This window comes from Vigna umbellata, chromosome 6 (genome assembly GCF_029865625.1).
Source record: "Vigna umbellata cultivar VRB3 chromosome 6, Vumbellata_1.0, whole genome shotgun sequence".
NCBI classification, from domain to species: domain Eukaryota; kingdom Viridiplantae; phylum Streptophyta; class Magnoliopsida; order Fabales; family Fabaceae; genus Vigna; species Vigna umbellata.
In genome coordinates this window covers 36,339,565-36,354,061 of record NC_142170.1, presented here as the reverse complement: position 1 = coordinate 36,354,061, position 14,497 = coordinate 36,339,565, and the positions used below count along the sequence as shown (strand labels likewise).

At 33.6% G+C, this 14,497-nt stretch overlaps 2 protein-coding genes across 2 annotated transcripts; one reads left to right on the top strand and one right to left on the bottom strand.

Annotated features, from left to right (window-relative positions):
- Positions 1–713: 713 nt before the first annotated feature.
- Positions 714–3,135, bottom strand: LOC124840180 (uncharacterized). Its single transcript, XM_088092329.1, has 3 exons — positions 2,654–3,135; positions 1,527–1,674; positions 714–1,202 (listed from the first exon to the last, which is right to left on the bottom strand). The coding sequence occupies exons 1-3, from the start codon at positions 3,044–3,046 to the stop codon at positions 976–978; spliced, it is 768 nt and encodes a 255-aa protein (XP_087948455.1). The 5' UTR covers positions 3,047–3,135; the 3' UTR covers positions 714–975.
- A 6,583-nt stretch (positions 3,136–9,718) lies between these two features.
- Positions 9,719–13,529, top strand: LOC148197378 (protein PHYTOCHROME KINASE SUBSTRATE 4-like). The gene has a single exon (XM_088092336.1). The coding sequence runs from the start codon at positions 11,769–11,771 to the stop codon at positions 13,200–13,202; it is 1,434 nt and encodes a 477-aa protein (XP_087948462.1). The 5' UTR covers positions 9,719–11,768; the 3' UTR covers positions 13,203–13,529.
- Positions 13,530–14,497: the final 968 nt, after the last annotated feature.

Below are 14,497 nucleotides of genomic sequence, written 5' to 3'. Positions count from 1 at the left end.
TTTTGTTTACCTAAGTCAATAAATAACCAATGAAGTTATGAAACATGCTTTTATTATTTTATCTAAATGTTCTTTATTATATAGTCAGTATTAATGGTCAATTAGACTTGCTCTGAATCACTATTATATTCTGTTCCAGTCTTCTCAAGCTTTCAAATTAAACAGTTATTTGGTAGTTTTATGATTTTTTAGTTTAAAGCTTAAACTTTAAGTTGAGGGTTTTGTTAACCAGTACTCTAAACTGTTCAAGTTATTTAATTATTAGATTCGCTTAGTTAAATGCTTTTAATTGCTTCAACAATCATGTGTTAAATGACTTACATTCTTGACATGATAAGTACTTTTTTTCTATAAAAAATCTGTCACTTTGTTTCCTTAATTAACAGACATTAGTCAACCCTTGCCTTTGAACAAAATTTGGGTATAATATTATACGACTTGTTCACGATGTTCAATAATTATCGAGGTGAAATTTGAATGTTAAGCGAAAATAATAAGATTACTTAATGAATTACACCTAAATTTTTCCCTTACCCTTGAAATAAAACTTTTAGACAGTGTATGTTTTCCAAGATACATGTTAAAAGAAACATCTCTTTAGAGTTTTCTGAAAGCATATTCCACAACTTTATACTGAATCTAAAATTAAATTGAATTTAATATTTCCTAAACATTTTTATTGCATAAGTACTTCTGAATTATTTAAGATAAAATTTTGAAAACACTCAGTAGTGTATTGCAGTTTAAATATGATATTTTTAGGTGTTTGCAAAATCAAAGACCTGGTATAGGAAGAGGGGTTACATAAATGCACAAATTTTGAAATAATTGCACAGGTTTTTGCATATTGTGACTGCTATTTTCAGTTCAGGATACTATTCTATGATAACTGCACGAGAGAATTCTTCCTTCCAACAGAAGGACAGAAAAATATTGGATGTGGTTTGATCTATGGACAGTGTCTTGAAAAGATGTTCACTTGTATTCATAGGCTACAAGATGTTCCATGGTAGCCTTAAGCTTAGGAAGCTTTACCCTTGGGGCTTCAGAGGAACCATTAGAGCCTTGAGGACAGAACACAATGTACACTGATGCATCGCTACAAAGTTCTAGATCATACACACGCTTCCCTGAAGCATATTCCCCCAGAAGTTGGTAAGATCTTTCTGATCGATCCATTGTAACACATACATCCTCACTACCTGCTCAATTTAAATTTCAAGGGAAAACACAAGCTGAAATTTCTTCAGAAACAACTTAAAGGTATGTTTGGACATGTTTCTTTACAAGGACTTTTTCTATATATAAAATGAACTTTTCTGTAAGTTAAAATAAGTTTGTGTATAAGCTAATTTGCACAAGTTTTCATCAAACATTTCTAAACTTTTGTTTTGTAACTTGTATATTAGCTAAGTTTAGTTTATAGATAAATTTATGTAATTTTTTCTTCTAATATTTTTCTCCAATGGAAAAATTTGTCCAAAAAAACCCAGATTGCATGGATTTCCAAGGTTAAGAGCACTCACATGCAGCTAACTCTATTTGAGTCTGATAGATAAAATCTAGAACTGCTGAAATATCTTTCTCAAACTTATGGAATGGTCCATTTGAGAATTCCATCTTTCTCAATTTACATAGTCCTTCCCCCAACTCCATCATTGCTCCCCTGTGGTTCTATTAAACCAAAGAACTATCTTTTTTAAGACAATGTAACTCATGATCAAGCAAAACCGTAATATCAATAAAAAAATATTAGATAGCTCAAGTAGTTAACAATTATCTAATTGAGGGGTTGATCATTAAGTTGGGTCAAGATCTTAATCATTATAGAACGTAACTATCATTTCAAATAAAATGAAAATCCTTAATTATTGGAGTTTATTGGAGTGTCTTCATAGATACCCTTCCCTGTCATTTAAAGGAGAAAAATCAAATACTTTTGTGAAGGATAAAATGTCTGTCAAAATTTTGCAAGTCAATTTTGACGCCTATAGCATGATCTGATAAAACTTTTTCTAAATCATGTATAGTTTATACCAGAAGCCATATAGTATTGTTGGCATGGAGAATAATTTGTTTATTTAGGAGGTAAATGGAGGATTTACAATAAGAAGCAATGATACTACAACATGAAGCTAATTTGAAAGTCTTGTGAGAAGAACATGAATTCAAATAATAAAGGCGATTTTGAGGTCCTTAATAGAAGAACCACATAATGTTAATCTTATAACCTTATCAACAGAAGGACACACTCTTCACAATAAATATTTCATACATAAAAGTATGTGCTAGTAGATGATAGTTCATATAAAAATATTCATTTGGGTCGTAATAAGTTACTTAAAAGAGCTCAACCAAACAAACTAGGTCGTGTTCCTTTACAAAGTGTTCCAGTGCTTTTGTAGAGTTTATGGAACTAGATACTTTGAAGGACAATACCTTAATAATTTCTTTACAAAAATTCCACGCATAATTTCAAAAAGATGTCATGCAAAAAGTGTCTATACCCAATATTTGTAATGAAAAAGATATAAAGTTAATACTAGCAAAATAATCTAACAGATTTTTTATAGGAATAATCCAAATATGAATGTGTGTGTGTGTGTGTGTATATATATATATATATTTAAAAGTTATGTGTATGAATGAAAACCTGGTTGAAGAGGTGGTAGAAACCGACTGCACATTGCAGTATTCCGTGAATGAGTGTGCTGGTGGGCTCTTCTGCATTGTTCCAAAGGGATTCAAGATAGTCATGACATTTGTAGTACTCTCCTCCATTGAAGAGAGCCACAGCTTCATCAAAGGTGTGGTTTTCATCATCATCTTCATCTTCATTATCATCTTCTTCTTCTTCAATGAAATACCTGTAAGAAAAAGCCAAGAGCCTGGAATTGCAGCTTCTGTGGCTCAGGTGCTGCTTTGAATGAGTCAGTGGTTTGAAAGATGATGCAAGAGTGATGGAGCTGTGAAAGGAAGATGGAAGATAACGTTGGGATGAGATATGGAGAAGAGTTATGAGAGAAGAAGAAGGAAGAAGAGCCATGGATGATGAATGGCAAAGAAAGGTTTCTCTTGTTTAGCCATATTTTCTTTCACTATTTTCTGTGGTGATGGTGGAAGCTCATGTCGTGGCAACTAAGAATTCTTCCACTCTTTTAAGATTTATGAATATGATTTTGTGGTACTGTACTTTATTGTTGCCTAGATTTTTTGTTTTTGACGGTTTATAAGATATAATTTTTTTCAACAATGATATTCTCGTTTGTTTTTAGAAACTTTAGTTTATATTGACCTTTTAAAGAGAAAATTAATTGTTTATTTTCCGTTAGTAAAATATATATAAAGAGTAGATATTAAAAACAATAATAAATTATCATTTCACAACTATTGTTAAAACGCGAATTGATTTAATGAATTTTTATGGAAAAAGTTAAGTAACTTTTCTTAATTTTTATATGTTGAAAACTTTAAGTGACTTTTCTCGAAAAAATAACTGAAACCGTTCCTGTTAAAATCTTGCTAATGAAACTTTTTATTCTATACAATGAATGTATGCAAAATTTAGAAAAAATATGCACTCCATAAAATATACGATTAACTTTTATTATTTAAAAAGCTTAAATAAGTAAAACATGTGGTTTTTAATCTTTCTAGAGTTAAAAATTATTTCTCTTAATTCCAAGTATTATATAACACTACGTACTTATACGTTAAATAATTAAAAAAGTAAATAGTTCTTCCACAAATATAATAGATTAAATTGTATTCATGCTCCAAAAATAAACAATGTCATTAGTTATTTATGTTTTTTTTAAACTATAATATAAATTTTAACTATTTTTTTCTCTAAATTTATTTTTGAAATTTATGTTTGATTTTACTTAAAAGTTTCGTATTACTTGAAAAGTAATATAAAGATATTTATTTTAATTTATTGAAAGATATATTTTAATACAATCTTACAAAGAAATTATTAAATATAAAATTAATACAGTAATTATATAGTTGTTAAAGTCTTCTACCCCGGTAAGTATATCGCATCTTCATCGAGTTGGAGTTGAGCCACACTGCTCCAAATATCATTATCCAAAATAATGTTTACTCCCTTAATTCTTGTAGAGTATACTCTATTTCTAACTTTTAGACTAAAATAAAACAATCTAATCAGATCAGGATAAAACTTATCTTGCATTTCCAGTAGAGACTGAATACCCTCATGGAAGAGAAGAGGTGGGAACTGGAATCCATAGAAGTGAAACTAGTTATACTAGTCCGGATCACACAAATCGTACGTCCAGTTGTTAATTTCAACCAAGAATTAACGCTTCACTATCACAAACCAACAAATTGTTACAATAAAAAAGAAAATAAAACAGTTTAAGGTTAGAACACCTCTATTGTTACCCTAAGAGATGAAACTCAATTCCCCCGAAACCTACAAGGGATGAACACCTCCTCCAAATATTTAACGAAGGATGAACACCTCATTTGAATCTTCACAAAGGATGATAAACTTTTAACTCAGCAACAACAATACTCAATCATACTCCCAGTGAAAGTTCTCGCTTTATGCCAACACCAAGTTCTCATAGCCACAGCACAAGGGTTACACAAACCCTAGAACACTTATCATAGTACACAACAAATACGAATTTCAAAATCAATGTATTTCATATTTCGTATCTTAGAATGAGAGTCTAAATCTAATTTATAGAAGATTTCACTCAAGGATTCCTCCAAAATTCGTTGTCAGCTATTTAGCATGTAATAATCGATTATCCACTTATGGTAATCGATTATGCATCAATGAATGCACAACGGTCAAAAAATTGCTTAAAAATCTTATAATTGCTCGTTATAATCGATTATGGCAAGTCATAATTGATTATTGATAATCGATTATCATTAGTTGGTAATCGATTATCTTGAATATAAAATGAGGTTTTCTGATTCAAAACGCATTTTAACACAACCTAAGACAAACAATACATAGAATCAAAGATAAACTATGCCTTATACATTAATATACTGAATTACAAAAGCTTTAACATAAAAGACGAGTCTTCATGAAAATCTTCATGAAAATCTTCATGAAGATCTTCGTGTAATAAGAGCACTTGAGACTTGACTTTGAGATACATAAAAACTTCATCTCTTCAGCTTTGTGCTAACAATTGTAACTTGTTAGAATATTTTTTTAAACCATTATTAATAATTTTCAATATTATGGTTAGAGTTTTCTTAACCAATGTCATGGTATTTTCTTGTGAATGTGATTTAAATATTTTTCAATTAATGTCAATCATGATTATTGTTTTTATGTATTTGTGGTGATATTTTTACTATCAACAAAGATGTCAGGACAGGCTTGGATGGGATCTAGGTTAAGTTAGGTTGACTTAGGACCATGTTAAGTTTGTCGGACTAGGCTTAAGTTGAGTAGGTCTAAGTAAAGTCAAGTTAGGTCCAGAAAAAGTCAAGTTTAGTTAGGTCCATGTGAAGCCAAGTTGGGTTGGGTCTAGGTCAAGTTGGGTTGGTCGAGTTAAGCCAAGATAGGTTGGATAAAGGTCAAACCATGCTTAGTCAGGTTTGGGTCATATCAAGTTAGGTTAAATTCGTGTCTGTTGAATTAAGTCAGGCCTACATAAGGCCAAGTAAAGTCAAAGCAAGTCGAGATGGGACAGGCTCAAGCCCATGTCAAGTTATGTCAAGGAAAGCAAATTGGTTAGGTTGGCCTAGTCAGGCCAACTCAAACTAAACCAAGATCAAGTCACTTAAAGTATAAATCATGCTAGGTTGTTAGGTCAAGCCTAAGTCAAATTTGGTTGAGCCAGGCCAAAGCAAGTTAGATTGGACCCAACCCAAATCAATATGGGTTGGGCCTAAGTTAGGTTTAATTAGGTTAAGTCTTACCTAGGTCAAGATGAGATTGTGTTAGGTTGAGCCTAAGTTAGTTTTGGTCTAGCCTAAACAAGCCCATGTTAAGTTGGCATGAGCTAAGGTCTGATTGAGTTGGTTTGAGTCAAGGTCATATCGAGTTGGTTTGGACTTTGGTCAAGCCAAATAGTGTCGGACTCATGTCAAGTTTGATCCAAGTTAAGAAATGTTCAGTCTGGTTGAACTCAAGTCATGCAAAATCATTTTAGGTATAGTCAAATTCAAGTTATATTGTGTCGAGTTGAACCTCAACCTTTCAATTAAGATACTAATAATAAAAGTTAGGGTTAAATATATTTTTGGTTCCAAAACTATCATGTGATTTTGGTTTTAGTTCTTTTGTCAAACTTTGATCAATTTTCCCTCTTCTTTTAGAAAGTACAATATTTAGTCCTTTATGACTAATATCATTAGTTTTTTTTTACGTGACTAAGAGTGTCATGTCATCAAAACAAATGTATACTTAATTAATTCACGTGGTGATAACTTGCAATGCCTCAAGGTCAAAGATGAAACCTTTATCAACCAAAACCTTAGTTTCTTCGATGTCTAATATAGTCACATCAAACTTAAAAAGGAATTGATTCGTTTCATGCGTCCCTCTGACCGCTTTCACTACTTTTTCCAAAGAAGAGCAACGAATTTTCTCCGAGAACAAACCCTTCAGTGTCTCCAAATTATGTAAATTGTTAATGATGTCCAAGAACAAACTTATTAGTGCTGATAACTTGCTTGACGTGAAAAGAAAGTTCGGGTTCCCTAACCTATTTTTGGTTGATTGGAACTCCGAGTTTGTAAAATCTATTATTGAGAAAAGGGCCGAGGAAGAGAGTGAGTGATTAAGGATTAAGGTTATGCCTAATTTCAAAGTGGAGCTATTGCTAAGGTTTGTGTTAAAGAAGGAGACGAGAGAGTCAGTTAGGGATGAATGGGTGTGGGAAAAAGTTAGACCAATGGCAACCTGATACATCATACTTTCACATTGTTGTAGCTTGAATATCTATTGGTTTCTTTCTTAAATTGTTGCTTGAATATCTATTGGTTTGTTAGTTTAAGGGGCATCACTATTGAATTTTTCTTGCAATTTGGGAGGACCTGAAAGATAAATTAATTCACTATATGCATTAGTCCATGTCATAAGCCATTTCCTTGTCTCTGGAATTGTTAAAGGAGAAATAATTACTATACTGATTAATTAAATTATTACTGGTAAAATTGACCAAAATATTGTGCTTCTCCAATGTTAATGGACCCTGGAAAAGTTATGTCTTCCATAATTCATATGTAAATATGTTACTACTTTGTTCCTGTCATTGGGGTCATTTAAATTCTTTGGCATAATTTATAGATTTGATATGTGTATATACTTTCTGTGAGTTTTGCAACACATTTCTTTTAACTCAAATGATCAGGTACAATGTGTTGATCATTGCAAAACCTCACGAGATTTTTTCTATGATTTGGTAGGTACTTGGAGACATTTTAGAGTCTTTAGCTGGAGCAATTCTTGTTGATTCAGGGATAAGGAGGTTGTGTGGCAAAGCATCAAGCTACTTTTGGAACCCCTTATAACACTTGAAACATTGAAGCTCCATCCAATCAGAGAGTTTTATGAAGTTTGTCAGAAAAGAAACTATAGAATTATACAAGATGTGGTGTCTGGTAAAGGGGATCAGACCAATTACAGAGTGAATGTAGAAGCTGATGAGGTTAGTCCCCAGTATGAGTATATTGGTGCTTCACTTAAGGACACGACAAAGAAGATTGTTTGCAAGGAACTTTGGAATTCCCTGAAGGAAGGATATCATTTGGGTAAATAAGTTTGAAAAATTATTTGATAATGTATATGCACACGGGTTAACCAATCATTGTAGGTTATAAAAAGACAGACTAAAATTTCTTGGTTTTATGCAAGTGTTGTAATATTAATCTAACAATTTGTTTCAAAATGAGTATTGTAGAATACAAGTTAACATTTGGTAAATGAAAATTTTCACTAGTGTAAATAATTGGGTTATAATGTTTCAGTTATAAACACATCACTATCCTCATGAAAAATTCATTTCTCACAATTTAGTAAAATGTGTACTAAATATATGATATGATTCTAAATTGTGTTTTTTAGATGATTTGACTAAGTTTAAGAAAATTTCATCCTTCAAATATAGGTAGTTCACATGTTATCAGTTCTTCTACAATTTTGTAACAAGATAGTAAGAACTATGATTTAATTTAAGTACGTAACTTGTCTTTATATTTTATTCTAATTTGTAATAGAGAGTGTTACGTGTCAAATTTGAGTTATTTTAAAATTCTTTTGATTTTGATACGTATCATTTTTTAAATAGAAGATGATTTAAACTTTAAGAAATAAACCTAAATTTTGACATGTTACACTTTTAAAAGTCATTAACAGTAATTTAAGATAAGAAAACTTAGAAAAATAAAAATTTAATTAAATTTTCTTTTAAAAAATAAAAACTTAATTAAGTAAAAAAAAACGAATTAAATCGTAAATATTATTAACTCTGAATCAAATGGATAACTCTAATTCCGATAGCATCTGTGAAACTGTTCAACCACGAAATGAAATGAGCTTATTTCCTTAATGCATTCTGGTCTGGTTGACATAATAAAATATCTGACTCCACTCCATAAAATAGACAGCCCACAGAACCTTCACAGAGCTAAGCTAAATGTTGATCTTTAGTTTTGATGCATCAAATATAGTCCTTAACTTTAATTAATATCACAAAACAGTTCTTTATTTAGAATCATCTATAATTTGTGTAAAATCTGGTTACTACAGCCACCAGCATCAGACAGAGCAAGAGTTAATTGGGAAATATAACTATCATGCACGAGACAGGAATATGTACATTTGAACATGAAGAAATTATCAAGTTTGGTTTCCTTCTTGGGGGTTGATGAATATCAATTAATGGAACCTCATAATTATAGCTACTTTAGAAGCCGTTAACTGTAACATCAGTAGGAAATTCTAACAGATGAGTAGAGTCTAGACAGAAAATTATTTTTGCTAACCAACCATTAAAAAGACATGACATTAGAAAAGAGCTTTAGCTTTTGCTCATATATATATATATATATATATATATATATATATATATATATATATATATATATATATATATATATATATATATATCTACATTTTTTTTTCTTTTTCTTCTTTCTTTCTCCATCTCTTTCTTCCTTTTCTTTTATGATGTAAAACTATTATACTTTCTCTAACTAACCATTAAAAGGATATGACGTATCATACAAGAGTTCTGGCCTTTGCAAACGCATATGCTTTATACACTAGAGAAACTTTTTCATGCAGTAGATCTATATTGAAATTAAATTCCCTGAGTAGACTTGGCCAATATTTATTTCCACAAGTAGACAGACGTTTTTACTGTGATGAGAATTCGTTTTGCAGTAATCGAAATCCCTGCCATCTTATTTATTTCAACTGTGTTAACAATTTTTTCTATCAATATTTTCACAATACATTGTGTCACTGTTTTATAAACAAATCAATCACAATATGTGGTAAAAAAGTTGTCAAAAAAAATTATTAAAAAAACATTTTTCTATTTATTACTCCCTCTCTTTCTTTTTTTAATCATGTTACCTATTGCCCCCTTCTCCCTTTCCTGTTTCTTTATGAAGTATAATTCTCCATCATAAAAAGGCTGTTGGGGATGGAACAAAACACATCCGCAAAGATCAATACGATAGAATAATATTTAACAATTGCAATATTACATACAAACGGCACACTATATCCACCTATTATACATACATTAGGCATTGAAGTTAAAAAATTAACAGATTTTGAAATAAAGAGTCTCCTCAGAAAATCTTACACCCTCGCCTAACAGGATTACCAAGAAGAAAGAAAAAAGCAGAATAAAAGAAAGAACAGTAACATAACAAGAAATTAATAGTGCTTTATCTGGCGTCAAGTGTAAAAGACAGCAACCCTTCTTACTAAAGGAACAGTAATATCACCCACCAATATCAACCAGGCGAATTTTTTTTGAAGTAAAAGATATTGATAACGAGCTAAAGAATTGTTAGAGTAAATTATATTATCTGATAGAAAGATGTGACCAAAATCTTGTTCCTAAGGCAAAATGAGGACCACCACCTGCTCAAGAGCCATGCATAAATTGTGTAAAGGCGGGCAACAAAGCAGTCCATGTTACCTAGAAGGTTAATGGTGACCCACCATGCTCTGTTTCCAAAATCATCCACCTATTATAATTGATTGGGTAAACCCATAAAGACAGTTCTTTATGGTCTCCCAAGTGTTCAGACATACCTTCATCTCTAAATGTCAAATGCAATGGACCCTCACTCATTCACGTTGCTACCTGGCTGATGTTTGATGTCAGATAGGACGTGGTTATTTGCCTACTTTATTGAATCAGCATTACCAAACTTATCAGGCAGCCACATCAAGAGGAAACTTACTTAGAAAATAAGGAAAAGAATAGGAGAAACAACAGTCACACATCTTGAGTTGGGAAACAATCCATCAAGGCAAAAGTGATTCAAGCAATTTTTATGTCTCTAAAATAGTAAACTTAATTGTCCTGGACTCTGGAGTCTTATGAGGCTCTTAAGGAGGCATGCAGCATGCACCTAACTTTCTTCTGTCATTCCAAGACAAGTTATAGCAATAATAAAAGAGATCAATAATTAATTCGAAGAGCCTATCATATATCAACGCAAAGTCCTAAAGTAACATTAATTATATTTTGATAAAGCATACTGTATATATGTATAATAGCTCTACCTACCAATTGGATTTGAGGTGTAGCACCCGATTTGTTGCACATATAAATAACTCTTTGATATGTGTAGTACAACTAGGAATCCAAGAAGCACTGACAATATCTGCACATCTCTATTTCAAAAGCAGAACGCTCTTGATGAATAAACTGTACCTGATAGAAAACCTTACAGACACGGAGAATCAACCACCTCTTAAAATTAGAGAAAACTTAATTATACTTCAACTTTGGACAAAATATATATAAAAGAAGGGCAGAGGGAAGAAAGAAAAAGAAGTAAGAAGTTACTGGATGTAATGGAGAAAAGTAAAATGAAGAATAACTTAGTCCAAAATGTGGTTAAAATTGTGTTGCATGAAAGTGAGAATAATATAATTTCACTTTTAAAATTGCGTTGCATGAAAGTAAGAATAATATAATTTCACTTTTAAAATTTTGTTGCATGAAAGTAAGAATAATATAATTTCACTTTTAAAATTGTGCAGAAAACATAAATTCTCCTTGTAGTATCCTTTTTTTTACTATGCAATGTGATAGTCCAAACTACAGTTATGTTTAGGATTCACATTAGAAGGCATAGAACTTTTCCTCAATGATTAACTCTGTAGACAGAGATAGCTACTAACAGATGGCCATGATGCATCCAAATGATGAAGTATCACACATAATTGCCCGTTCCATCACTCTATCTCCACAGATATCATAATCTAGTCAGGACATTCCGCTTTTAAAAAATTCACACTTTTGTTGTTTACTCATTATTCATCAAGAAAGCGAGCGAGTCAGATCATAAGTTGGGGGAATTTGTTTCATTACAGAGGCAAGAAAAAAAGAAAAACAGAGAAGGGCATACGATGTTTCTAGTTTTTACAGCCTCATAATTAATCGGTGTCAGGACAAGTCAGAACAGAGACCTGAACACATATATATCAGACCAAAGGAATTCCAAATGCAACAGCTCAGTTTTTGAGTCACAAAAAATATATATATAATTTTGATAGTATTGAAAGAGCAACAGTGATGCAGACCGTGAGAGATACAGACGCATCTTTCTCATCCTATCTCAGACCCGATAACAAGGCAACAATAACTACAGGACCTGTTGAAGACGCCATCTCTGAGCTTAGCATATTCGATGCTCACAAATACTTCAACGATGATGGTAGCAGCAACAACACCAATAACATTCAAAAGGTTAACATCAGCAGAGTCTCTCCCATGGAGCGAATTCCAGAGAGAGGTGATGTCATCGCCACAGAAACCACCAGATACTCCTCTGCTTCATCATCTGTGGACGGCTACGCCCACATCAGAAACTACAGAGCACGCTCATTCCACGCGGCAACTCCAACGGCTTCCTCAGAAGCCAGCTGGAACAGCCAAACGGGGCTGCTGTCTCACCCTCCAGGTGCAATCCCTGTCTCAATGCAAAACCCTAAAAGCCTTCGAAACCCCAAACACTCCAAATCCATTTGGCTCCTTAGGAGAAAATGTCCTTGCACGGGGAAAAAATCAGTTCAAATCAAAGAATCAGCTCAAGAATCCAAATCTCAGATATCACAACAAGAAAGAAATTACGAACATCACAACGTTGCTAATCACATCACACCAAATAAGTGGATTCTGAATGAAACACCAGCATCGCTACCGGTACCGGTAACAGCAACAATTGCGGCAGCGAAATCGCAACGGTTTCACAATTCCAACTCTCATAGAGTTACGAGCTCAGTGAGAGTACCGTTCACCGAGGGATTCACTTTCCCCGTGCTAAACCCTAACAATCCAATAACAAAACTAAAAGTCGCAAACAGCGTCGCAGAGGAAGATCCGCCGCGCGACTCGTTAGAGGTGTTCCGGCCCCCAGACGAGGCATCGCCGAAGCCGCTGAACTTCTCGTTCCCAGCTAAGGCACGCGTCGTCGAAGACGACGCCGCGAGCGACGCGAGCTCCGATCTCTTCGAGATCGAGAGCTTCTCGACCGCGACACAGTCAACGTTCCCCGCGGCGTACCGTCGCAACAGCAGAGACTCGTTCGACGAGGCCTCGGGCTCCACTTCAACCACGGCGTTCTTCTTCGGTCGAAGAAGCGTAGACGAGGGCTCCACGACGCCGACTATAACGGAGTGCTACGAGCCGAGCGAGGCGAGCATCGAGTGGAGCGTGACGACGGCGGAGGGACACGACGAGGCGGTTCCGGGCGTGGAGGAGAAATGGAAGCGTAAAGGAGGAAACGGTTTGTTGGTGAGCTGTCGGTGCGAGAAGGCGGTTAGCGTGGGGCCGCAGCCGGTGAAATGTGGATCAGAGGGACAGAGAGGTGCCACGTCACCATCAGCATCACATGTGAACGCTATCGCGAGTGGGGGTAACAGTAGTAAGATTGGGAGTGTAAATAAGCCACCACTTGCCAGGGCTCACCGCAACGCACCTCGCGTGTCGCTTGCTTTCGCGACATAGCCATTTGCGCGCATGCATGCATCTTACGCTTTTCTATTTTTATTTTTCATTTTTTATTTTTTATTTTTCTTCTCCTCGCCTCGCCTGAAGAATCAACAGGACCCCAGAATAACGTAATCACCCGCTTTTCCGTTTTGTCTGTTTCTTCCTCCGTTTTCTAATTATTGTGTCGCCTTTGTCTTTCTGTTCTGTATCCGTTCTTTGAGTGATAGGAATAACAGGATGCATGTAATGGCATGAGATATATTACGTCGTTGTTGTAACAGGAGCCAGCAACGAATCATCATACTCTCCTTCTCTTTGAAATAAATGGCGCTGTTAACTCCACTAATCACATTGCTACAACTACAATTAACCTCCTCATGAGTGATTAACTAATTAAAGAACAATAAATTGTGCTTTCTTTTCTTTTTGCATGCATAACGGTGCAAGTACAATTACGTAATATGCTTGGTTCTTATATTATTATCGGGTATATGTACAAAATCACAATAGTGCCAAACTCATCGGTTAACCCATGTAAGCTTCTTTATGTATTGGCTGACGAGTTGGTAAGTTTACCAAAAACTCATAATTAAAACTGTTTCCGTAATGATAGTCGTACATTAAATTTTTTAAACAAACATATTTAAATTATGCGTTTCGGACACTGATACATTGATAACTCTTTTTTCCCAAACAAGACATGTGGAATTAAATTTAATTTTTTTGTTAAGTTAACTGTTTTTTTTTAATTTGTTGTTTGCTAAGATAAATATCTCCTTTTATGATTTTCTATTATTCCTTTCACTGTGTTCTCTTTGGTAAGACAATTATTTTCATTTTATTCTTGAGTCGTTGACCCACCGACATTATCTTGATTAATTAGGTTTAGGATTTTGGTCTTGCTCCTTAATAGTCATGGATATGTGTAGGAAGAACTTGTTTTCTTTTGTGGTGATTAAGTTTGGTCTTTTCCCTTACTTGTGTCTCGTCTTTTTGTCTTCTTTGTGTTTGATAAGTTTTTTATCTCTAACACAACTTTACACTCATAATCCTAACTCCTAAAAAAGAGGTTAATTTCCTCTTTGATTATTTTCCCTCTTTACTCTAGCTTTAATTTCTTTCGGTTCTCGACATAATACTTCTTAACTATATAATAACTGTTCCTCTTTAATTTTATTTATTAATTTTTTGTGCATCGTATCATTTATTGTTAATTCACTTTCATCTACACCTTTTTTTAGATTTTTGTATTTGATAAATGGTGGTGATTTTCTATTTCAGGGTGCAATGTATATAATATAGTTGGTGTT